General features: G+C 43.5%; 3 protein-coding genes across 13 annotated transcripts in view; 1 reads left to right on the top strand and 2 right to left on the bottom strand.

The window, feature by feature from the left end:
* GGNBP2 (gametogenetin binding protein 2) overlaps nucleotides 1-5579 on the bottom strand; it is a 33151-nt gene extending 27572 nt beyond the window's left edge. For 4 of the 7 annotated variants that reach the window (XM_075904749.1, XM_075904754.1, XM_075904755.1 and 1 more), the window contains exons 1-2: nucleotides 5161-5299; nucleotides 4034-4167 (exon numbers count right to left, since the gene is read on the bottom strand). In XM_075904749.1, coding sequence (XP_075760864.1) covers nucleotides 4034-4126 — 93 coding nt within the window. In that variant the 5' untranslated portion in view covers nucleotides 4127-4167; nucleotides 5161-5299. The other 3 variants (XM_075904750.1, XM_075904752.1, XM_075904753.1) reach the window with 3 other exon arrangements.
* Nucleotides 5400-26163, top strand: part of MYO19 (myosin XIX) — a 48815-nt gene continuing 28051 nt past the window's right edge. The window contains exons 1-6 of one of the 5 annotated variants that reach the window (XM_075904745.1): nucleotides 5724-6445; nucleotides 7586-7627; nucleotides 21014-21146; nucleotides 23990-24134; nucleotides 25389-25537; nucleotides 26047-26160. In XM_075904745.1, the coding sequence (XP_075760860.1) occupies nucleotides 21135-21146; nucleotides 23990-24134; nucleotides 25389-25537; nucleotides 26047-26160 (420 nt within the window). In that variant the 5' untranslated portion in view covers nucleotides 5724-6445; nucleotides 7586-7627; nucleotides 21014-21134. Of the gene's footprint in view, nucleotides 5673-5723; nucleotides 6446-7585; nucleotides 7628-9241; nucleotides 9262-15353; nucleotides 16631-19391; nucleotides 19522-21013; nucleotides 21147-23989; nucleotides 24135-25388; nucleotides 25538-26046; nucleotides 26161-26163 lie in introns of those variants that run through there. The other 4 variants (XM_075904748.1, XM_075904746.1, XM_075904744.1 and 1 more) reach the window with 4 other exon arrangements.
* On the bottom strand, nucleotides 11579-14968 carry PIGW (phosphatidylinositol glycan anchor biosynthesis class W). The gene is made up of 2 exons (XM_006138632.4): nucleotides 14817-14968; nucleotides 11579-13328 (listed from the first exon to the last, which is right to left on the bottom strand). The coding sequence occupies exon 2, from the start codon at nucleotides 13318-13320 to the stop codon at nucleotides 11806-11808; it is 1515 nt and encodes a 504-aa protein (XP_006138694.2). The 5' UTR covers nucleotides 13321-13328; nucleotides 14817-14968; the 3' UTR covers nucleotides 11579-11805.

Genomic DNA, 26163 nt, shown 5'->3' with positions numbered 1-26163 from the left:
GGCTGCATTTCTATAAGCTAGCTAAGCCCTGCCTCCGTCTCTGCCTGATGTACCTAGTTTTCCTCTCAGAGATTCTATGGCAGAGCTGCCATTCCCCCATAGCCGTGTTACAACACTCTCCCAAACCATTCCTTATATATACTGTGCTGCCAGAACCAAGGCCGCACAGAGTTTGGCTGCATAAGGAGCAGGGCACTCTCTGCCCATATGCAGAAGCTAACCTGGGGTTTGTCTATTAACCTTCAGCAGGGATATGTCAGCCAGAATAATCTCCTACTTTACCCCCACCTTTAAAACTCACCATGATCAGGAGATCTGCGTTTGCCTCTAGGGTAACAAGAAGTGGCAAGTTTTGTTCAGAGATATGGATGCTAGTGAAAAGTTACAATCTTTATCATGAATAGTACAGTCACTCTATTGTTACTGTTACTTTTCCAGACCAGACCTTAAGAAGTCAGGCAAGTTCACCAGCAGACAGACTCCATCAACTAAGGAAAAAACCACAGAAGATGGGGGAGGATCTGGTCAAGGATGCGTTGAGTCATTCAACGCTTCAAACAGAGAAAAGGAAGCAAAGAAGAGTTACAGAGTCAGAAGCAAGATCACAAATCACTGAGCACTTCCTAAAGCTCATGGAAGATCAAAATGAGATGAAATGTCTGATCAAGATGCTGAGCACACACAACCAAAGGCCTCACTTAAATGTACAACTCTATTCACAGCAACCCTCCTTCTACACCCACACACTCATTTTCACAATCAAGCAATGTTTTCTTCCCAAGCACACTTCACTCCCTTGAAAGCAGCTGTGTCTTTGACAGCTGGACATTAACACCATGGTGAGGTTTTCCACTAATCCTTACCACCGAGCCTTGTGACTGAAAGACATATGTGATGCAGGTTTCTATGAGTATATACTGTGTGACAAGACCCACACCACTCACTCAGCCCCTGTGGAAGCCTGAAATATCCCTTGAGTTTCATGGGAATGCCTCACTCAGGATTTGCATACAGATGTTAAGTAGCAGTTAATTACCTAATCGAGTAGTCAATGGAATTTCCATCCACTACTTACTTAGTTGATAAGGGGGGTGAACTTGCTACCTCCACTGCAGCTCTGCAGTTTAAATGTAGTAGGAGCCAGGCGAGCAGGCAGTCCAGCTCTTACTACATTTAAACTGCAGAGCCACAGCAGGATTAGCTCCTGGGAGTGGAGTGAGTTAGGACTAAGCAGTCTCAGCTCATGGCTCCGGGACCGCTGTGGCTCTGCCTCTCCTGCCCCTTCTGCTGCATTGCAGAGATGGTGCTTCGGGGAACTGGCTTTTAAACCAGCTCCCCTCAGCACCAGCTCCTGCTTCCCTCCCCTACTGCCTCCGATACAGACGCAGCAAAGGAGAGGAAGCAAGGGGGAAGGGAGCGAGTAGTCGAATAGTGCTTAAGCTTATCGGGTAGTCAACTACTCGAGTAGTCACTTATCCCACTGCTCATCTAGGGATGTAAGGCAAGGAAGCAACCCCAACACACAGAAATGTTAGTGCCCCTCAATTGTCAAAGTGGTTCCTCAGAGCCTCCTGGATACCAATAACCAGGGCTCGACAAACTGCGGAGAGAGCTACTCGCCAGCCCCGCACCACGCATGCATGCAGCGCCCGTGAATGGGGCGCATGGAGCTACCGGCTGAAACCTACTTGCCACAGGCGAGCAGAAACAACGGTTTGTCAAGCCCTGCCAATAACCATCCTATGGGATCTTCTGACAGCATGAATATGGGATCTTCTGACAGCTCTTTAAACTGTACGTCCAGGCACTGTATCGCATTGTTCCACCACCACCCACGTGATGTACTCGGAGGCAAGGTGGAGTGGTGCTACAATGAGAATGTGTGTGTTATTGAAGACCCCGCCACATTCTGGAAAGCCCATATCAGCAAAGCCAGGCATTATGTCATCCACATTTGCCAGTTACAATCCTACGCAGCAAAAAGGTCACGTTTAGATTATATGGCTCCGTTGACGGAGCCATGTAGATTTGTTCACTGGGCATAGGGAAATGAAGCGGCGATTTAAATAATCGCTGCTTCATTTAAATTTAAATGGCTGCTGTGCTGTGCCGATCAGCTGTTTGTCGGCACAGCGTTGTAGTCCGGATGCGCTGCAGTCAACATCGAAGCCCTTTGTTGATCGCCTCGGTAAACCTCATCCCACGAGGAATAACGGGGCGGTTGACAAAGGGTTTTGATGTCGACCGCGGAGCATCCAGACTACAGCACTGTGACGACAAACAGCTGATCAGCACAGTGCGGAAGCCATTTAAATTTAAATGAAGCAGCGATTATTTAAATTGCCGCTTCATTTCCCTTTGCCTACAACCCTAAACTACATGGCTCTGTCGATGGAGCCATATAGTCTAGACACACCCAACGTGATTTACTGCCCTGCACACTTGCATAAGTGCTGCCCCAACGATAGACTTCCGCACTCCAAACTGAACGGTAGCGATCTGGAGTTGCCAGCTTCCATAAAGCAATGGCAACAAGCTTCTCTACTGAAGTCTTCCTGGGAGAGAACTGAGGGATCCATGATTGCTCATAGCAGATGCTGGAGTCTGCAGCAAGGACTGCCATTCAAGTAGCGTACAAGTAAACCAGAAGCCTAGAGGTGGCTGATGGGATGTCTTTCACGTTCCCAAAATGCATAGCGTTACGTTGCTCCTTCCTACCGCGCTTAGCAACTGAAGGGGACGCCACATTGCTTTGCTCTTTGGGCGTGCTAACAATATGGCCAGGAAGTGTTCACATGGATGGTAGAAAAGCAGGTTCAGTTCTGGCAACTTAGGAAGTCCACATTTTTGTTGCCAAATCTTTCCAGTGTAGCCTCAGATAAGTAACAAATGCTAAGAAGCAGAAAGTGCCTTCCATATGAAGAGACTGAACTATTTAGTTAGGAGGGGAGAATTGAAGTAGAAGTATACAAAACACCAAATAGCAAAAATGCAGCACATCAAGCACTCCTATTTATCATCTCATTATAAAAGCCAGGGTAATCACCATAAGAGAAAAATCAGGAATTTAACATAGAGAACTTTTTACACAATTAACATATATCTGGTGAAAGTGGATGATATATCAAGGCCAGCAAGTTAATATTTTACTCCCCCCCCCCCAAATTATCCCTATTTTTATCCAATCTATATTAAAGTATCATGCTTCACAGCTAAGCAAATACTAACCAGCTAGGGTAGGAAGACATTGCTCCTATAGGCACACTGTGCTAGGGTTTTTTATTATGGGATTTCTTCCACCTTCCATTGAAACACCCAAAATTAAAGTCAGAGAGAGCATGCCAAACCAGATCCGCCCCCCACCAAAGTTACATTTAGTTAGTTTGACTGCATTCACCAGATAGAAACCCCACACACACAAAACTATAAATTTTAAGAACTGGAATAATGCAGGGAGAGACAGTCCATCAAGCAATTGCAAGGAGAACTGTACAAAGGATAATGTTCTGATGCAGGACCAAAACAACATCAACATCTCTAAGCTATCTTGTTTAAAATTTAAATTTACCAACAATCCACATAATCTTCTCAATCATTTTAAAACGTGACTCATATTTGGCCAGCTTTGTTTGATACCCTAATTTCATGATTCACTAATTTATTAATCCTGTATTATTAAAAGATTGTTTTGTCTCACTTTAGGCTAGATTGAGATACATGCCTACTGCTTCTTGGAAACAGTACATACATGTGTCCCAAACAAGTCAAGTATTTTCTGATTTTGTCATTTATATTTTTCTAAAGCAGTCTGGAGGAAAAAACCATATTGACATATTAAACATAAGTCACTGAAAGTGTGATCAAATCCCAAAGATTATGGCATTGGGAGAGCTCAGTGGAGGAGTCTAAGAGGCATGTCTAAAGAGAAAGGCCTCGCCTAGGAATTGCAACATATTGTCTGTCTATGTGGTAACTGCTAGGTGCACAGCTAGATACATGGAGATTAGGTGTTACTGGTGCAGCAGAAACTCACTGTAAGGGTGTCATCTATGTAGAGGGGGATCTGCCTCTTTTCAAAGGGAAATTCCTCCTCCCCGTCTCTGCAAACTGCAACCAGCCGCGCCATCTCTGCTGCTGCTGCTGCTGCTGCTTCCTCCCAGCGTCAGCCTGCAAACAGCCAAGCCCCAGAGAAGTAAATAAGAGCTCTAGTTCTACAAAACACTTTCACCAGCAGGGGAATGAGTCTGCTTTATCAGCTCGCCTGATTCTACACGCCACATTTAAAATCGCAGATTTCCAGGGACCACTACCCAAGACACACTCTGCCCAACCCAGCCTACACCCCGTTTCTCAAGACGGGTCACTCTGTCTGGAGTCTGGAAGAAACTCAGATGGGTGAGACACGGGACGTCAGGTGTAAAGACTGGGAAATGCGACACAGCAAAGGGGGAGGGGAGAGCAGGAGGAGGGCGGGGTAAAATCTTGACCGTTTCTTGGGGTTTAACCCCATCCAGGGGGGCACGGTGGCAAAGCCTGGCAAGTCTGCCCATGAGCTCTGCCTAGGCCTCACTCCCTCTTCCTAGGGGCGCACTACGACTGGGGGAAGAACCACCCGCCCAGGCTGTCAACGGGCCTCCCTCAGCCCTCCAGTCGGGGGGGGGGGGGGAGGATCCGCCCCTGCCTTGGCGGGGCTCGGCCCCTTCTCCGCACCGTGCAGCGGACCCCTTCCCCCTCCGTGCACGGGGTTCGGCGGCTTCCCCGGACAGCGGTTATATAAGGAGGCGGCTCCTCTCCGCTAAGCCCCGCTCCCGAGCCTGGACCGTCCCCCTCCACGCACCAGGCTCTTGGGCCCCAGCGCCGCCTCCTCCCTCCCTCCCGCAAGGCAGCGCAGCCCCCGCCCCGCCTCTGCGGGAAGGAGCGGGAAGGGGGGGGGGGGTCCCCGAGCACGGAGCGGAGCCCCCGCCCGCGCCGCCGCCCCGGGCTCAGGAGCGCGCTGCCCCCGCAGGCCGGGAAGCGGAGGCTGCCGCGGCCTCTCAGGCCCAACCCCCCCGGCGCAGTCACTGCCCTGGGGGCAGCTCAGACCGGGTCGCGCCCCCCCCCGCCAGGCCTAGCCCCTCCCACCGGCCCGCTCAGGCCGCCCCCGGAGGGGGGGGGGTTTACCGGCTCCTCCGCGCGTCCGCCGCCTCAGGCGCTGTGACAAGCCAGCGGGCAGCCCGCGACAGCGTCTCCTCGGCGCCTCCCCCTCCCCGCAGGCGGCGGCCCCACCAGCCCGGCTCCGGCCCCGCCTACCTCTCGCGAGAGACCGCGGCCCAACCGCTCCCCACCCGGCCCTGGGCCGCGCCCGCCTCCGCCTGAGGGGAGCGCCTGCCCCGTGGCGGCCCGCTCGCCTCCCCCTCCCGCGGGCGGCGAGTCCCGCCCCCTGCCGCCGCCGCACCTTGCCCTTCCGCCACCGCCTCCTGCTGGGCCACGGAGCCGCCCCCCCCCCAGCCGGCTTCGGCGCTCGCGAGGGGAATGGGGAGCCTCGGCGGTGTCACAAATACCCGCGGGGCCCAGCGCCCGGCTCCTTCCGCCGCCTCGGGAAATAGTCCGCCCTCGGGAGTCGGGCCCCCACCCCAGCCCTCCCCCCGGCCCGAGCGGAAAGGGGGCGGGGGCAGCGCCTGCCGAACCGCCAGGTGGGATCCGTCCGCCCCTGCTTTGCCCCCCCCCCCCAAGCGACGCGCGCCCCTCTGGCCAGGTAGGGGGGCACCGCCCTCCCGGGAGGAGCCCCGCTGGGGTGGGGGTGGGGGAGGCCCCCCTCCTTTGGGGGCACCCCCAGACGTGAGGCACCCAGCTGGGGGTACACACCCCTGGAGAGGGGCTTTAGGGAGTCTAGGGCTCTGGGGGGGCATCATGGCACAGGGCCCCTCCCAGACACCCCCTGGCTTGGAGGCTCTGTGGGCCGTGGTTCACTAGAAAAACGATCTAGCCTGGCCACACTCATATGGGTCCTTTTCCCTGGCCCTAGCACTTATGCAGGTATAAGGGTGTCTACACTAGGGCATTTATTGGTATAGTTATGTCCCTCCAAAAACCCCACACCTTTAACCAACATAACTGTCCATAAAACTTCTCTGTGTAGACCTAGGCTCTGTCTACACTGGCACTTGAGAGCCTGTAACTTCCTGGGTCAGGGGTGTGAAAAAACACACACACCCCTGAGCACAGCAAATTGCAGCGCTGGAAAGCACCAGTGCAAACTGGGGCTCCCCTCATGGAAGTGGTTTACATAAGAGCCACTGGGAGAGCTCTTCCCCCAGCACGCCTGCCTTGGCCACACTTTCAGTAGACAAAGATCAGGTCTGAGGTTGTATCTTGGGGACAAAAGGAGGAGGTGTTCCATCATGTTAGTGGAGTCAGGTTGGTTTGACGTAGTTGAAAAAACTCTTAATACCAGCGAGGAAACAAGGTAAGATGTCTGAAGCTATGCTGTAGCCTAAATTTTGTCTTGAACAGTTTGTCATGTGTGATGGGCACACCATTTGCCATGTTTATATTAGATTTTTCTAGCATTTGACAAGGTCATGCCTCTAAGACCATGTTTCTTAAACCGTGTTCCAGTGGGAGGTGTGCCAGGGAGAAGAACAGAATTCAAAATGACCACTCTTAAAGGGGCAGGCAACTTTTTTTTTGGGGGGGGGGGGGGGGAGTCAACAACTTTCTCCTGGCCCTTTTTTTCCCTCTAACTTTCCCCCCAATCCTTTTCCCCTCCCCGACCTTTTCTTTTTGCTCAACAAAAAATCCTTGGGGTTCCTCATAAAAAACATTATTGTTTGGTGTTCCTCGGTCTTAAAAAGTTTAAGAAACACTGCTCTAAGACCTAGCTGTAGAGGTACTGCGCTTACCACCACCCACCTACAGGGCTGCTTATGTGTTTCACCACATTATATAGGGCTTAGGGTTATGGTACAGTAAAACTCCAGTTGTCTGGCATCCAGTGGTCCGGCACTCCTGATAGTCCGGCACCACCTGGAACCCAGAAGTGCTCCAGGCAGCCGGACAACTGGAGCTGCGCTGCCCCGAGCTTCCCCAAGTCAGCCGCTGCTGAAACTGACCTGCAGCTGACTTGAGGAAGCTTGGGGCAGAGCAGCTCCAATTGTCCAGTGTCTGAAACTGACCAGCTGCTCTGCCCTGGGCTTCCCTGAGTCAGCCACTGGTTAGTTTCAGCAGCGGCTGACTTGGGGATGCCCAGGGCATAGCAGCTGGGGTGCTGCAGGGTTGGTCCTGCAGCGCCGCCCCCATACCACCTACCCCCTACCCCACCCCAGACCCCTCATAGCCCCTCCTTCCGATAGTCCGGCATATAACAACAGGGCTTTTCAGTCAGATTAAACCAACTCTTGAGCTAATGTAACTGAAATGTAATGTAATCTTTGCTCACCTAAGGGGGAAAGAAAGGGCTTCCTCTCAGAAATAAACACACAGACCCCCAATCCTTGAAAGAAGACATAAGGCTATGCATGTGACAGTGGGGTTTTGCCCATGAAAGTTTATGCCCAAATAAATGTTAGTCTGTACGATGCTCCAGGACTCTTCATTGTTTTTGCAGATACCGACTAACACGGCTACCCTTCTGACACTCAAGGCCAAGGTAAAGAGCTCCACCCCAGGAAGATAGCTCTAAAACTCTGTTTGTGGCATCAGTTATGAAAACTTAAAAAAAATTGCTTGAGCCATGGTACTTTTTCCATTTAAAATTAAGCACTGGGTGAGACTCTCCTAGGGTGTACAAAGAAGGTAAGATGAAACAGAAATCAGAAAGTTGGCAAAAGAAGGAGAAAGAGAGAGAGAGTGTTGGGAGCTAAAAATCCCGGCATTTTATGTGATTGCTGGTGAAGGTAGGGGTGAAAATGGAAGTGTGGAATAGGAGTTAAAATAAGAACTCGGTTTAATTCTCATCTGATGTCTGTTTGCAGTGTCACTTGGGACTAATTAGTTAACTTCTCTAGCCTTATGTACATCATGAAAAATAGCTGTTGCTGCTAACAGATTACCATAGTTGCCACTGAACTGGTGCTGAACATGGTTTGACTTCATGTTGTATAGGCAGGAGATAACTTATTCAATACCACTTCAGAAACCATGGCTAAAATTTATTCAGTCTGAGATTCTCCTACCATGATTATCGAGGCCCCATATATTCTGACCTATAGTCTCCAGCAGGGTAGTTGGATTCTGCTGTACACTGGTGCCACAAACAGAAAACTCATTTCTCATTAGAAAGATATGGGTCATTTTTTGCCCAGTCTCATTCCCATTTTGCCAGCTTCTCTTTCCTCTCCTCAAATCATCAGGCAGGAGTTAACATGAACAGCTTTTTTGATCAAAGAACTCTTTGCAATTTTTAAAAAAATTTTGCCCCCCCCCCTCCCTCCAAAACATGGTTAGCTATCTGTAACTATTCATGGACTAAACATTCTGTCCCAGAAACTGTGCTGATTGCCTCAGGCCAGAAATTGCTATGCTTGTTTTTGACAATAACTAACATGAATTAATTGGCACTCTCACTAATTCAGAGCTGAATGACTTACTTTATATAGCTTTAAAAATGGGTGACTGACCCATCATGTGGAGTTCTGCCATCTTCCATGTACTATGAATAGTTCATTGTTGGGACTGTGACATCAGAGATAAAAGAGCCAACTGCATCCCCTATTTCATAGTTTATTTGCATACCACAATCCTATTGGTTTACAGGGATCAGTTGCAAGTCTTTTTCATTACACAAACCCAGCCTCTAGTCCAGCAATCAACAACATGTTCCTGGACTTGAACCAATGGTCAGTCAATGGAACTCTACATAGATACAGCAGAGCTCCTAGGATACATCTGCTCAGCAATTAAAAACATATGGTTGTCCCAGGTCATCTGACTCAGGCTGCAGGACTGTAATATTGTTGCGTAGATGTTCCAGCTTGGGCTGGAGCCTGAGCTTTGACCCCCCACAAAGCGGGAGAGTCTGAATTAGCTGAACAGAGCCCTTTGGGGCTATGCTGTAGGTCCTTTATTCCTGGGGAGACATACTCCTACACTCTACCTGTAGATTGAGGCCTAAACCTTTGCTCAACAAAATGCTATTTAAATATTACCTTACTCAGCATGCTAGATGTAGTTTTCTGCTTGTACTAACAGACAATTCATCTTTATCATGTGCATTTACGTTCCTTTTCTGCACCTAGGCAGAGTTCAGTGGGGGATCTGGAACATAAGCCCCAAACACCACATGTGAGTCACTGTGAGTTTATGATGGAGGCCTTAGTTTGGTTGTTACCTAAACTAACACTGAAATCCTTTAAAATAAATATGTACTTAAGGTTACCAGAAAATTGTACTATGAGCTATTATGATGGGTAAAGATTACATTAAGATTACATTGATAGCATATAGGCATCCCAAAGATAGTGAAGAAAGTTCTGCTCTTATTCAGAACATAAAAACGGCCATACTGGGTCAGACCAAAGGTCCATCTAGTCCAGTATCCTGTCCTGCAACAGTGGCTAATGCCAGGAACCCCAGAGGGAATGAACAGAACAAGCAGTCCCTTCCACCTACAGTATATAATTAGCAACTGAAAAGAACAAAGAAATCCCAGGTGACCAATATAGTCCTTGGCTTTGAGTCTGCAGTTGGATTTACATAGGAAAAATCCCACATCCCTCCTTAATCCCACTGTATGAAGTAGAACTCTACAGCACAAGGCAAATCTGTCTACATGCATCTATTTGATAGAATGGGACCTCAATTTCTAACCTTTTTTGAGACTTGCTATGTTAATTTAGGCAAACTTCAATTATTGGCCATATTCTTCACTGTAAGTTCATTGAGTCAGTGCAGTAAGGATGAAATGGATGGACTGTTTAGTTCATAAGAATCTGAACAAAGATGTGTTAAACAAGTTTTTACCATTTGTATTGCATTTCTAAGGTATTACTGAGTGTCTCAGTCTGTAATGGATTTATGAGATAGAGAAGTATTGCTATCTGCAGTTTACAGATAAGGAAATGAGATACATGTGACTCGACCAAGGTCTCAGAAATATTGTGGCAAATTGAACCTTGGTTTTCTAAATGCCAGGATAAAATCCTAAATCACTGCATTCTCTTTCCTTAGTTGGTTTATATGCTAATGAAAATTAACATAAAATGTTCATAAGTAAAAGGATTTCAGCTGGCAAAATACAGTTCTAAGTAAGCTGTGATTTAAAATAATGACTTCAGGGAATAGTGAACAGGGTTCAGCATCCTTAGTTTTAAAATAAAGATGAAAGACAGAGTACCATAAAAATACTGATGGGAAGGCTCAGTCAGACCATGTTTAATGAAGGAAGTTTCACCGCACCCTTAAAAAAAAAAAGGCAGCCATGTAGCTTGTGATATACTGTTGTACACCAATTTCCAGTAAAAAGCTTTATTAATCAGTATTTGTTGTAGGGACAAATCTGTTTTACATTTGTTTTATCCAGGTTTTTATATTACAGCTATATCAGAGTGCAAATGTAGGCCCCAGTCCTGCAGAAAATTATGCATGTGCTTAAGTTTATGCATGCAATGACTCACACTGAAGGCAAAGGATCTATAAATGTCTAAAGATAAGCATATATAACTTTGTAGGATTGGAACCAGTTTTAAAATATTTATTTATTCAATATAATTTACCTTATACAGGTTGGACCTCTCTGGTCTGGCACCCTGGAGACCTGAGTGGTCCCGGGTAGGGGACTTTGCCAGCTCAGGGAAGGTCATTTCCGGGCTGCCCACCAACGGTCCCTCCAGCCATGGCCTCACTGTCAGCTTCCCAGCCCTCCATGGGACTCTCTGGTTCTGAACATCTGTGCCTTTTCCAGACCAGGGATGTTTCCAGACCAAAGAGTCCTGATTAAGGAGGTTCAACCTGTATAAAATAATTGGTATAAATAAGATGTCAGACAAGGCTTTAAACTGGTAATTGTATATCTGTTTATATTTAGACTATTTTCTTACCTCTTTCTAGGGATATAAAATCCAATATAATTGGTTTACCGGTTAAACATTGTTTAAGTGGTTAACAGATTAAAGGGGGGGTGGTGGTGTCAGGTCATTCCAGCCCAGCTCGCGCCACCTGCTGGGTGAGGATATGATTTGGTAAATATAGGCTTGAAAGTATTAGGATTTTTTTTTCAAATAGATGGCAGTAAATGCCAATTTCACTATCACCAAACAAATCAACGAATATTTCCAGGAATAATAGAAATTTACAGATAAGCATAGTAAGAAAAATGGAATTTGAAAACGTAAAGACTTTGATTTAAGGAAATTTGCCTAGTATATTCCCATGTTATGTTTACAATGTGTGCATTAATGGCTATAAAGCTTTAACATCTTGAATCTCAAGGTCTACTATCATTAAATGGTCTGATCTTCCCCAGTGCCTAATCGCCATGATTTCCCACAACTGTGAACATTTAAATAGATAAAAATACAAAAAGTGTTTAAAACCAATAATTTTGCACAACTGAAGATTTAAATTGGTAATCGTTGGAAAAATGCTTAAAAACAAACACTGATATATTAGCGGTCAATTTTTATTTATTTATTTGTACAAAAGAATCCTGTCAAGCCTAGATATAAATCATAAATACGCAGTATACTACCAATAATGTGTCTGCACAAAAAGAAATCTAAGACAACATTTGTATTTTCCATTAAAACAATCATTTAAGCATGGCTAACAATGTTTAACAAAACATACATTTTACTTGAGCACCTAAGATACAAAGTATTAGAAATCAAGTCACCACCATTTTAATGTTATATTTTTTGCATGCAATGTATACATAAACAGACAGTTAGTAAACATATACAAGTGTAGCACAAATAAGGTAAATGGGGTATTGCTGTGGATTGTATCTAATGTCATATTCACTATGCCAGTCATAACATTTGCTAGCAAGAAAAAAACTAACTGATTTCTATCAATAGCATTAATTATGCAAATACTTAGCCCCTTTCTTTTGATAGATGTGGGCTCCAACTCATGCTTTGTATTTGTATTAGGTGGTTGTGTAAAATTCCAACAGCAAGGAACTCTAGATCCATTTACCAGAAGTTTTGTAAACACCAAAATAAGATCAGTCACTAAAAACCAGATGAAAAATGTCAGGCACTGAGCAACTGTCCAGATGCAAAAGGACAGATTAGCTATTCTGCGGGACACAGGGTCTATATAAACTTGAGACATATAAAGAAATAGAAAGAGTATAAAAGTTGTCAGCAGAAAGAAACATATTACTTCAATCCAATCCTTGACTAAAGTTCTTCTCTTTAATAAATATAACCCCACTTGCACACTAGCCATATAGATAGCCAGATAACCAAGAAGAGAGAACACCCCTTCTCTGTTAGCATTTAAAAATCCAACTCTTGTATCTTTGCCATCACTCCCATATAAAACAAACATCTTTAGATGGGTAGTGTCAAGAATAAGCTGATAAAATACAGCAAGAAACATACCAACAATCCATGATTTGTTGGCTGGAAATAGAGTTAAAACTAGTGATGCTGTCAGTCTCACAACTGCTAAAGTGAAAAAAAAATTCCAGTGCACACCGTACTCTGAAAAATGTTCATGATACTCCACAGATTTAACACTGATCAGTCGTCCCAAGCCAAGAAGAACTAACGGCCAAACAGATAACACCTGTTTAGCCAAACAGGAGAATTTGGATTGCACCATACTTGGTTTTTGTCTAACTTCAGGACAAACGAGAGCATTACCAAAAATAAAAGCTCCTACTCCAAAATCCATAGCACCAGTTCCATAGTTCTCAGTTTTAGCATACCGTCTGGGGTACTGTGGAAAATCCACTGCTAGAATGTTTATTGCAGTTAATATGTTGATATAAACACGAAACACAGTTATTGATGGAATGTAGTTTGGTTCTAAGTTTGTCTTCAAGAAATCATGTACGATTTGCTTAAGAGGAGTCCTGATACAACAGTTTCGTTGGTTGTATATTTTATAGAACAATCCCACACAGATGGCCCCCACAGTTATTGGCAAAAGAGGGAAGACAGGGGACAAAACAGTGCAAATGATCACAAAAGGAGCTACTAGCACTGTAAAGTCTAGTAATAGATGATATTTCCTTGAATGTAAAGATGTTCCATTGTGCAGATAATACAAAATTAATAGCAAACCTCTGCAAGCTATACATAGTGGAGCTAGCGTTAAACCTATTGAAATTTCCAGCACACTTGTTCCATTTAAGTTACTGATAAAGGCTTCTTTCAGCAGCTTTTGTGACATTCTTCTTCCTATGCAAATAAAAACGTAAACTAGAATTAAAGTTTTGTAATGCAAGAACGTTTTTCAAGTTTGTGTTTAATTTATGCTCTGCTTCCTTTTATGTATGGCAACATAAGACATTAAATAATGATTCATTAGCACCATCTTGGTTATAAATGAATTCTTTTTGCCCCCCAAAACATACAATAAATAATGCAACATCATAAGAACTGTTTTGGCCATCCTGCCGGTTTGTAGTGATTTTTAAGATATCTATTTACAAATATCTATTAATAAAATTGGAAATAAAGTGCTCTGCCCAAATCCCAGTTCTGAAAACATTTATATATGCACTTAATTTGGGACTATACACAGTAATAAAATTAAGCACATGTGTAATTGTTTTTAAAAACACAGATTTTAAATGTCTCACTATAACAAAGCAAAATTTGTAATGTTAAACCTTGGGCATATATCCTGCAGGCACTTTTGTTACATCAAAGGATTTTTTTCTGAAAGCTTAAAATGTTAAAATTAGTCTCACAGCATTTATTGTAATTTAGAGAATACATTTAGTGGTATTAAATATGCTGCAATAAAAGAAGTTTGTTACTAACTTTTGGACAGCTGTTTGGTTGCACATGTGGATTAAACTAGTGGCTTTCATGGAGAAGACTCCAATGTTGCAAGTAACTCCACACAGATACACTGATCTGCTAACACACAGCAATTTGGAAGATTGTGCCCCAGTGTCCACATCAGAAACACCACCCCAAAGGGCACCTTTGTTTCCATTCTCAATGAAGAAACCAAATATAATAAAAACTAACTGAAGTTCTGCAAGCTGTTCTATATAGTCTTGTGTGAATCAGCATTCAGAAGGACCTAGGTCATACTGGAAGAGGCACTGGAAAATTAAATACTGCTCTTATCTATGCTGCATCGCTCAGGAGACTTCTGTGTATCTCTAGGGGTTGAGAACCACTGCAATAAAATATATTACCTCACCCACTTTGCCTCTAATTGCAGGACTGGAGGCTTACTTGACCTCATATTTCTTTCATTTAAACTTCCAGAATTCATGACAGAGAACATTGCAATATAGAGCATACCGAGAGACAACTACAATCAATTTATCAATCTCTTTGATTTTCATATTCGATTCCTTGCCTTCTTCGTTTGTCTTTTTTCTCTATTTAGATTTTAAAGTATTAGGGCTAGCAAACTGCTTTCTTATCTCTTTGTAAAGAAATAAATAGCACTGTATAAATAATAAAGCATCCAAAATATTGCATTATATAACATGAAGTCAATTACATATAATGCTCTTCCAGCCCATTTTTAAGCAATGGTTCCACCTAGTAGTTTCATTTTCTTTACACTTTTGCCAAAACCCACAACAAATGATCGACACCGAGAAATTATCTGAGTGAGCCAGCAGATGAAAAACAAGGCTTTATTTTAATAATTTCCATAACATCTGCGCCTTTGACATTCATTATGCAGGAGGTTCTCACCATGAGTGTTCTCTAGCAAAAGGGAATTTGCTGGTTAAACGAAGTTCTTCCTCTGTCTCTGCAGCCTACCATTAGGTGCACTTTTCTCTCTGCTGCTTTCACTTCCGGTGGTAGCCTGTCAAAACCCAAACTCAGAGGTAAATGAGGATTTTGTTTCCTCCAAACATTTTCACCATTGAGAGAACCAGTTTGCTTTACTTCGTTGCCCGATTCAACACACTCAGCAGGCTAACGTAATAACAATCCACTCTTCTTTACTTAATATAAAACTACCACCAGGAAAAATGCGGGGAAGAGCCACACCTTTCCTTTACACTCAGATAAAGAATACCTACTTCTTTGCCACTATAGAAAGAGGTTTTGATTAGCGAGTGCTAGTGGGCACACGTGGAATCTCTACTGTAGATGGAACCCAAATATTTACATTTCCACCCTTCCAGTCCAATCTAGGGAATATTGATTTATATCATCATGTGAATTCTTTGTTCTTTATCCAAAGACTTACCATTTCACATTTAAAAGTCTTATTTAAAGATCTTAAAATCCTGGAGGCGAGATATTCAGTAGGCAAAGTCTTACTATTAAAAGACCCATTCCTATATTTCTTTAGTGTCCCTTTTATACTTTCTAAATGTTGGTAGGGATGATAAAGAATACGAGAGTTGCCTAAATCCCCATATATATCAGACTTATAAAAACAAAGAAATGCAAGTCACTTGCTTTTTAGGGTCCACGTTACCCCCAGACACCTTCAGTTTCCATTGATGTCAGCTTTCTTTAACCCCAATGGGAATTGCAGTCCACATCTGACTGGCATTTGACAGTTACTGCTTTGGTACATTGATATACCATTATTGCAATAACCTTGAAGTTGTGAGAGTTAAAAGATAAGCACTTAAAACATTTGTATTTTTTAGTTCTGAATGATAATCTACTGTCAGTAATTAGGGCCCTGGCTGATCATGTACAGCCACATATAACTTCATGCACGTGAGGAGTCTCATGGAAGAAAATGGAACAAATCACATGCCTAAAGTTAAGCATGTGCTTTAAGTCTTTACAGAAGTGGGGAATGTGGTATTTCTTGAAAAATGAGACTATGGGGAAAAGGTTATAAATTACTTAACACTTCAGGGAGCGGTCAGCACTTTGCACGGACTAACGAACAAAGACTCATGAACGAGCCTTCTTTGAGCCAGGGGTCGCCATTTTACAGGTGGAGAAACTGAGGCAAAGCAAAGTGCTCCCAGAAACAGAAAAGGCCACTGTCGTAACCAAAGCGTGCAGATGCCCTCGCTTAGCGTGTGTACGAGTGATGCAGGCACACACCGGACAAGTGTGGGAGGAGAAAAGTGGGAGAAAACGTTGCTAGCGTCTCAGGATTAGGGGCTGCTTTTAAAGAGCCCAGGACGACTCCCCTGGATTTGCCAGGTAGCCCCTAACCCAGAGACAGATGCCAACAACGTTCCCGTTCCCACCCCCACCCCTTCCTCCAGCCTTGAAGCCAGCGCTCGGGATAGCCAGCTGTAACCAGAGACACATGCGTTCTTTGCGCCACGTGGTTCTAGCTGCTGCTGAATCCGGCAGCGCTGGGCTGGGCAGGCGAGGCTGAAGCTTTCCTGCCCTTTCCCGAGTCTGCAGGCGGGCTGGCGCCCGGCCAGGGCTCTTCGGATTCAAACTGCAGCTCCCGCCCCTGCTCTCCAGCTCCTCCTGCGGTGGAGTGCCCGGCAGGTACGTCAGAGGCTCTCCCTTGGCAGCCGCTTTCTCCTTCCCGCTGGCTTGCTGCAAAGTCTCATGTCTGCCCTACGGAACGGGTGAGTCTCGAACTAGGGATATTTATCCCAGCTCCCCCGTGTTGCCCATCGGCTACTTTTCTGCTCTCTAATGTTGGGAGTATCTGGGTCAAATTATCGCCCCCAGCTGCGCAAGTCTCCCTTAGTCCCTCCCCCATCTGTGATTAGAAAGAGATTGGTGAAGCCCCTGTGATTAGAAAGAGATTGATGAAGTGCGGGGGATGGGTGGGCAAGCCCTCAATACTGTACACGTTCAACTTTTCTGCAAATAGCCCTTTCTACATGGGTGGAGTGTAAATTTTCTGTTTCAGCCCAATCCACAGAAGTAGCCCCTCCCTCACTGCGTTTAAAAACAGCGTTCCGGATCGGAAGGTCTTTAGGGTGCCCTTGAAAGCCTAAACATCATAATTAAAACCGCCAATAATGCTTTCCATTAAAAATAAGGCTGTTTTATTATAAAGCATTCAGGTTACTTTTGCAGATTACAGAAATGTGGTAAATAGTTGAGTTTTGTGCACTACAGAACTATAACTTTAACTTGGAGTTTCCTTTACAAGTCGCAAATCTGAATTTTTGGTTGCAAATCTGAATTAGAGGGGGGTGTCTGCTTATTTTACTTGCCCCTTTGAAAATAGGAAGATTAACACTAAACTATCTTATCCATTACAAAGATAGCTTCCCCAATTATCACCTCTAATACCATTAGCTCACAGACATTTACACCCCCCTCCTCCCCCCCCATCCCCCTTCTGTTCTGAAATGTGATTTGTCCTTTTCATATGTGTTCATTTTTTTAATTGTATCCTTTGGTATATATGATTGTGACTATTTTCTTCCACTATTTGATCAGAGGAAGTGGGTCTGGCCCACGAAAGCTCATCATTTAATAAACCATCTTGTTAGTCTTTAAAGTGCTACATAGTCCTGTATTTTGTTTCAACACTAAACTAGAGCTTCAGGGGGTAGCCAAGTTAGTCTGTTACAGGAAAAAAAACCAAATGGTCTGGTAGCACTTCATAGACTAACAAAACATGTAGTTGTAGATGGTATCATGAACTTTTGTGGACACAGCCCACTTCTTCAGATGACCAGAGTTATGAGTTGGGGATATGAAAACTCAAAATAAAAATAGGAGAGGGGAAGGGAGGTGGGGTGAGAGACAGAGCATCATTAAGAATCTGGAGAATGGGTACTTAAACCTAAGCAGATAAAAATCAAAGTCAATAGATAGCTTCCTAAGACAGGAACGATATACTAGATGCTAGTAAAAGCTATTCTATGATTCCTCGAGAACAAAGAATTCATTTCAATCAAGATTAAATTGTGTGTGTTAGAATATGAACATAATCAGGGGAAACTATTTAAATAAAACCTACCTCAGAGATAACTGAAGGCAGAAAACAGGTAACTTTGAACACAATGGAGAAGAGGATGCAAACTCATTCCACTTTTTTTTTTTAAATCACTAGCTACTCTAGTAGATGTCTTCTCCAGTGTAGTCTGGAAAAGCTATTGTTTTTGTATTTTGCTTGCATGGATGTATACGCTAATAGTTAAAATACAGGACTGGGAGTAAGATCTGAAGTCTGTTTTTTGGTTGCGTCGCTTATTTGCTATGTGACCTTGGGTAGTTTGTTTGATATCTGTGAACTGGAGCTGCTCTCTCCTTCCCTGTTTCAACAGCTTGTAAGTTTTACATCAGGGCTGCGTCTAAACTGGCATGATTTTGTGGAAATACTTTTAATGAAAAAGGTTTTCCGTTAAAAGTATTTCCACAAAAGCGCGTCTAGATTGGCACGGATGCTTTTGCGCAAAAAGTGCTTTTGCGCAAAAGCATCGGTGGCTAGTCTAGATGCAATTTTGCGCGAGAAAGCCCCGATCGCCATTTTAGCCATGGGGGCTGTTTTGCACAAAACAGTTCTACACTGGTCCTCTTGCACAAGTATTCTTGTGCAAGAGGGCTTTTTCCCGAGCGGGAGCGTGAAAGTATTTGCACAAGAAGCACTGATTTTGTACATTACAAAGTCAGTGCTCTTGCGCAAATTCAAGCGGCCAGAGTAGACAGCTGGCAAGTTTTTAAATCTTGCCAGTTTACCAGTTTAGCACCGCCCAGTAGTCTTGTAAAGCACTTACAGATGTTAACAATGGAAGGAGATAGAGAAGTGCAGAGTGGGATAAGACAGCTACATGCGTAATTTTTACTAACGTGTTGCTCTCTAGAACTTTCAAATTAAGGATCAGTGTAGTGTTAAACAAGCCTTCTATTAAACGCCATTTACATGAAGCTAAAACTATGGCAATTCACCCATCTAGGATACAATAGTTGAAGCCTAGAGAATCAATCCTCTTTTCCATTGTTAGAATAAGAGCAAAAAAACAAAAACAGGGCTTAACCTCACTTCAGTTGAAGTAAATAGGAACTCTCCCTTGGATTTCAGCAGAAGGCGAATAAAGCCAGTAATGAGCAAGTATGTCTTGTTTTTACTGTGGGATGTAACTTTCAAGAGTCACACCTTGTACAGAAATGCTCTGACATCACCGATGCTATCAGGCCCACTAACTTTTCCTATCCAATGTAACAACAGGAATGAACAGCAACACATTTTATTTTCATTCAGAAGAATTCACAACATGCTTTAGTCCTCTTAACCCAAGAGAAACTAAGTGACTGATTTTGTTCATACAACGCTTTTTCCTAAAGAAGCTTTGTTTATTTTTTTTCTACAGAGAATTAGAGAGGATGCACTTTAAATACATTTATTCAGCTAGGTCATGAACCTCTTTGCATTCAAGTAAACAGCAGAGATCCTATTATTTTCAGTGGGAGTAGAATGGAAATCCTAGACCCTGAATTCCTAGGACAGCTCTTCAACAGCTCTTAGGTGCCTGTCTCCTATTTAAATTAATGGGAGGTAGGTGTCAAGATACATTTTGAGGCTCTGGGATGTGATCATGCAATGGAGGCTCATTGGTTAACTTTCACAGCTACTCCCCACCCCAGCCCCCCTTGCTGCTTCTATATCCCCAGTGTCTAGCCAATGGGAGCTGTGGGGATGTGCAGGAGAGGCAATGCACAGGGACACACTTGCTAGTAGCAGCTGACTGCTTCCTAGGAGTGGTGTGGCTGGGTCTGCAGCAGCACTTTTAGTGGCCGAGAGGATTCATGGCAGACAAAAGGAAAATGTTTGTTGGGGCCGAATCTGACCTGAGGGCTGTATTTTGCCTACCCCAATGTAACAACATCTGTACGCTAGCTAGTTCCATTGTTAACTAACTCCTTATTCTGGTGGGGCTGGCTTCTCTAGAAAAGAAAATGTAAATAAGAACATAGAAATGGTCTTACTGGGTCAGACCAAAGGCCCATCTAGCCCAGGCTATGTCTACACTACAGTGATCTGTCGGAAAAAGATACGCAAATTGTGCTCCGGAAAAGCCTCCTATTTTGGAAGAGCCTTTCTTCCGCAAAAAAAAGCAGAAGAGCACACGTGTCAGAAAACCCCCATAGTGTAGACATAGCTCCAGTATCCTGTCTTCCAACAGTGGCCAATGCCAGATGCCCAGAGGGAGTGAACAGACACCATTCCTTCCCAAACTGGCTAATAGCCACAGATGGATCTATCCTCCATGAATTTATTAAGTTCTTTTTTGAGCATTGTTCAAATCCTGGTTTTCTCAACATCCTCTGGCAAGGAGTTCCACAGGTTGACTATGTGCTGCATGAAGAAAAACTTCCTTTTATTGTGTTAAACCTGCTACCTATTAATTTCATTTGGTGACTCCTAGTTCTTATATTGTGGGAATAAGTAAATAACTTTTCCTTATTCATTTTTTCCACATCAGTCATAATTTTATTTACCTCTATCATATCTTCCTTAGTCTCCTCTTTGTAAGTTTTAAAAGTCACAGTCTCTTTAATCTCTCTTCATATGGGACCCATTCCAAGCCTCTAATAATTTTTGTTGCCCTTTTCTGAACCTTTTCCAATGCCAGTACATCTTTTTTTAGATGAGGGGACGACGTTTGTACACAGTATTCAACATATGGGCGTACCATGGCTTTATATAGATGCAATAAGATGATATTTGTCTCATTCTCTGTCCCTTTTTTAATTATTCCTAACATTCTATTTGCTTTTTTTGACTGCCGCTGCACATTGAATGGATGTTTTCAGAGAACTATCCACAATGAATCCAAGATCTCTCTCTTGAGTACAGTAGTTATAGCTAAAGTAGTCCTAATCATTTTGTATGTGTAGATGGGATTATTTTTTCCAATGTGCATTACTTTGCATTTTTCAGCAAATCCATACTAGAGTTCAGATTTTAGTCTCCTCTCTTGGAAAGCAGTACAGGATTATGTGGTTCGCATTACTCTTTCTGAAATAACCAAGTTAATCTCTTTCAGGTCCTCTAGTTTGACAAGATCCCCCAGGCTGAAAGCCTTCACCTATCACTCTGCTACCCAGGAGTCCTGTTTATAGAGCTTTACAAATTCACCCCTATATAGCATCCGACAACTGAAAAATATGCCCAAACAGGTAAACTCAAGTTCCAGTGTTTGTCTTTGCTAATTTAAATTTATTGCCGTGAAATATGCTGGGTTGCAATTCAATTGATTATAATTCACAGTAGCAGACTATTCAAGTATTCTCTCTTTCCCCCCCTCCCTTGTTGCCCTGCCAACTGCTCATCAAATGTGTCATAAACCTCTAGGTAATTTTGAACCACTAGCTTTGATAAGTTTAAGGTTTTGATCTGTATTATTTAAGATTGTGGTTTTTATATGTGGCTGATAAAATGAGTAAGACTAGTGAATATTGTCAGTTCATTAATTTATGGAGGCCTGCCTTCAGACAGCTACAACTGGAAATTGTAGGATGACACTAGACTGGTCACTATTTTTAATCAGCACCATTCAAAGTCCTTTTTCAGTAACATTGTTTAAATGTGAACTTTTCCCCTCCCACCTGAGCTTTTAAGAGTTGTCATAGTCTTGAATATTTTTTGCTTTTAGCCATAAAGAACAATAGATCCAAGTAAATGCAGGGAAATTGGGCCAACTAATACCAGCCAGTGAAAAGTCCTTTTCTGGGACTTGGTACAGCCACCTCTGCAGTGGAGTTTACAGCAATTTATCTCCCATAAATATTCAAGAAATGAGAAGGCTGGGGAAGAACAATGCACGTTTTCCCACAGATGGAGGAATTAGCACAACAAAGCACACTAGTATGATTTGAAGAGCAGTATTTGGCTTTGTGTGGGTCAGCATGTTTAGCTGTGAACTCATTGGGGTCCATTAATGCTCAGACATGGTATGATGAGGAAAACCATGTTCATGTCAATATTTGGCCGACTCTCTTCTCATTCGACTTTATTGGTAAGCAAATTTTTATTGGTCTGCTATAGAATTGTGTATGACTTCCAATCCAGTTCTATCCAGTCTGGAAAGAGAATGGACATATACAAGAGTAACTATTATTCTCAGTTTAAATTATTATTCCTGCAGAACCATATGTGCAAGCAGTGTTTATAGGATGTTGTTTCTCAATGTGAATGCTGCTGAAATCAATCAATCAAATTGCATATGCAAACTGTATTCTACAGCTTGTGGGTATAAAGAAAAAAAGACTGCATTAAGGACATACTAAGACTTGCTCAACTTGTAAGGTTAATAGTAGTTACATAAGGGGGGGAAGAGAGGGAAGGAACAAGAAAGACTTCAGGAAGGAATGCAAAAGCAGCATTTGCAACAGAACAAAACCCATAACTCACACACACACACACACACAAAAAAAAAATCTGGTACCTGAAAAACACACACACACAAAAATCTGGTGCCTGAAACTTGTTTTTACTGGCTACACTTTCTATTACTTATGCTTAACAAACAAGTGACTTTCCAAGCAGTATTTTCAAGGACACTGGAGCCCTGTATTTAAATAAAAGTTATATGCAGAGGGCCAAATCCGATTTGATGCTGGTAAAGTAGTATAATCCCTCCATTCACCTCTATAAATGGGCACATAATATATAAAATATACCATCTCGTAAAACCATAATTGTGGAACTCCAGATTGGTCTTAGAAAATACAAGCCAGGGGAACCTCCATTAGCTTTAGTCCAGACAGCTAATTTGATCCAAGCACTAGGTATTAAGATCAATAGATCATATCTTTGAGTCAGGCCTTGTATTGAGTATATGTCATTCAGAGAAGTCAAAATCCTCTGCTTATGATTCTTTAAGAACAGATATAATTACAGGCTACGTTTAGACTGGCCCCTTCTCCGGAAGAGGCATGCAAAGCAGGCAAGTCAGAATAGGGAAATCCGCGGGGGATTTAAATATCCCCCGCGGGATTTAAATAAACATGGCCGCCGCTTTTTTTCCGGCTTGGGGAAAAGCCGGAAAAGAGCGTCTAGACTGGCAAGTAGGAATAAGAGATCCTCCGGAAAAGGGCTTTATTCCGGAGGATCGCGCCAGTCTAGATGCTCTTTTCCGGCTTTTCCCCAAGCCGGAAAAAAAGCGGCGGCCATGTTTATTTAAATCCTGCGGGGGATATTTAAATCCCCCGCGGATTTCCCTATTCTGACTTGCCTGCTTTGCATGCCTCTTCCGGAGAAGGGGCCAGTCTAGACGTAGCCACACAGTGGCTCATGCATTTTCCAACACCCGGAAGTATATATTTAGCAACACATTTATCCATAGTATCCCTTGAATTAGAATTACACCAGGGATGAATTCAGCCCATAAAAGTTTTCATTGGTTCGTGATCTCGCATGCATTAAATAAATCTGGGATGTGATGGGGTAACTGGTTAATGGGATGATGCTCACCGGTTAACCGGTACCTGGGAGCAGTCCGCTGCAGGCAGAAAGCTGCACCAGCCCTGTGGAGGATGGGAACTGGCTGCCTTGCACACTGCGGGGCCGGGAGCAGAAGCTGGCCACCCTGAACGTGGGGCTGCCGGGAGAGCTGGAGCAATAGCTCCACTTGCTCATGGGTGGGCCAGGAGCAGAAGCCCAGGCTTGGGGCTTCTCCAGCAAGGCTGGAGCAGTCCTCCCTAGGATCCTGCTTAATTGGTTAACTGATTAAACCTAAGGTTTAACCGGTTAACTGATTAACCAGGATTTTACATCCCTAAAATAAACACCTTCTAAAGCATGTTTAAAACTGAAAGACAGCTTCCAAGGTACTTAGGTTTCTTTTTTAATGCTGCCTGGGGCGGAGAAGTCAGACCAGTAGTAAAAATGTGCGGAATTATTTGTTTCTTGCTAAGACTGAGCTTAAAGCAGGAAAGGGACTTTAAACTGCAGTTGAAGAGGCGAGAGTCCACCCTTGTTCAATCTGTTACTAATGTTCGCTTTTATCTGTGCTTCCCAGATGAACGGCCCAAAGAGAGATCCTGCCATCCAGAATGAGCTCAATGACTCATTAAAAGAAGAGGTCAAAGCTTTTCTGAGTGATGATGATAAATTGCATCTCTTTGATGATCTTACCAAAGTTAATCCTGTAAACACAGCAACGGGTCAGTATTTGTGGCCTTCAGAAGATGCTTCTGAAAGGTTACTTCACTTTGCATAGTAAATAACTGTCTGCATACTCTGTGACAAGGTGGATGAGGGTAATGCCTTTTATTGGACCAACTTCAATGTATTTAAAAGATATCACCTTTAAAATATTACCTCCCCCATCTTGCCTCGCTGATATCCATGACCCACACAGCTACAACAGTTCTGTAAATAACATATATTATAGTCAATGATTCTGATCATGGTTACACTAGCATGACAATAGTACCTGTGGACATGATCCAGAGTCTGTGGAAGTCAATGGAAAGATTCCTGTTGCATTGAGATCAGTCCTGAAATTTGGCTTGGTCAGTATTCTTTAGCATGTTTTGAACCCACACCAGTCTCTCAGCAACTAAGATCTAAACAAAAAAGCTTTCCTCTATGTTACTGGTTCAAATGCACCTTGAATTGGTGGTGGTTGACAGTTATTGCTCCTGCCTTTTACATGACTATGAAAAAGGATTTTGTGCGCTCAGCCCAGTTTCTATTAACAGATTTCCTGATCTCAAGAAACCACCACACACAGTAGAGCCCTCTGACTGTAATAGTCTTAGCAGAGACGCCAAGGTTTGGAAACTGCAGTCTTCACTTAACTTTCACTCTCCTTTTTCTGTGAATGAAGAGATGATTTAGTCTCTAGGGCTGTGGATATGGAACCTATAATGAGAGTGCATAAGAAATTAATCAGTACAATTCAGTGGTCTTTAAATTCTTGTTCTTAAGAAAACAAACGTATAAGAGGAATGTTTGGGGCAGATATGCTAGAGATTCTTATTTGACCACTCTCCAAGCATATCTTAGCTTGCCATGCTGGAGATCGATTTTCTGGCGTTTGATTTAGCGGGTCTAGAATAGACCCGCTAAATCAAATCCTGAGGGCAGCTCCGGCCAGCATCTGTACTCCTTACAATCACAAGGAGTAAGGGAAGCCAGCAGGAGCATTTGCTCCCGTTGGCCTCCTGCAATGGGGACCACGCGAAGCTCGATTTTAAAGTAAGCCGACTCCAGCTATATATTTTACATAGCTGCAGTTGCGTACCTTGAGACTTGACCTGACCTCAGACTTTAAAAAACTGTTTTAAATCAATCTGTGAATAGACAAAAGAGAGAGCATTTTCCTAAACTTTTCTTATACAAATGTAGGACTGGGGAAAAGAAAATACATTTGTTTCCCATAACTGCTAACAGAATGTATGTATTTGTTTCAGTACTGAAATGTCTGCAAGCAAGGTACACGGTAGATGTGTTTTATACCAATGCTGGCTGCAGTCTTGTGGCTGTAAATCCATTTCAACCTGTCTGTCGCCTCTATTCATCCGAGCTAATGAACGAGTACCACGCTGCACTTCGCCCACAGGTAACAGTGGTGACTAGTTGGCTACAAAGCAAAAGAGAGGAAGTCATGCAACTCGGAACTTAATAAATCAAACCTGCGATGTTAGGACTATTTCTAGCAAAACTATATACTTTATTCAGCATGGCTCTCTTACACCCCTGTGCATATTTTGCTTTCCTTTCCCTCCTCCCGTCTACTTCCCAGGTTCATTCCTATAGTGTATAGTTAAGTGCATGTCTCAAATTTGAGTTTTATAATGTGTAATAGAGCTGTATGTAGGGCAGCAGGGCTGACAGCCTCGCTGGGCACCTAAGCAAGGTGTGGGAGGGAAGGTCCTACTCTGTGCCCGTGAGGGGGGCAAGGCTGGCCTTCTGTGCCACCCGGACAGCAATGTGCCTCCCCCCCAGGCAGCCCTCACTTAGATTTTTCTTACCTCACTGGGCTGTCAAGGATTAAGTAATAGAATCTTCTTTGTTTCAAACATCACTGTGTTCCTTTTCAACCAATATGTTCACTCTCTTTCTTGGTAGGAGTTGAAACCTCATATCTTTACTGTGGCTGAACAGACCTATAGAAATGTTGGAAGCCAGATTGAACCAATAAACCAGTCAATAATTGTTAGTGGTGAAAGTGGTGCTGGGAAGGTA

Source organism: Pelodiscus sinensis, chromosome 21 (assembly GCF_049634645.1).
Source record: "Pelodiscus sinensis isolate JC-2024 chromosome 21, ASM4963464v1, whole genome shotgun sequence".
NCBI lineage: Eukaryota > Metazoa > Chordata > Testudines > Trionychidae > Pelodiscus > Pelodiscus sinensis.
Note: the sequence above shows the minus strand (reverse complement) of the source record. Positions and strands in the feature narration are given on the sequence as shown.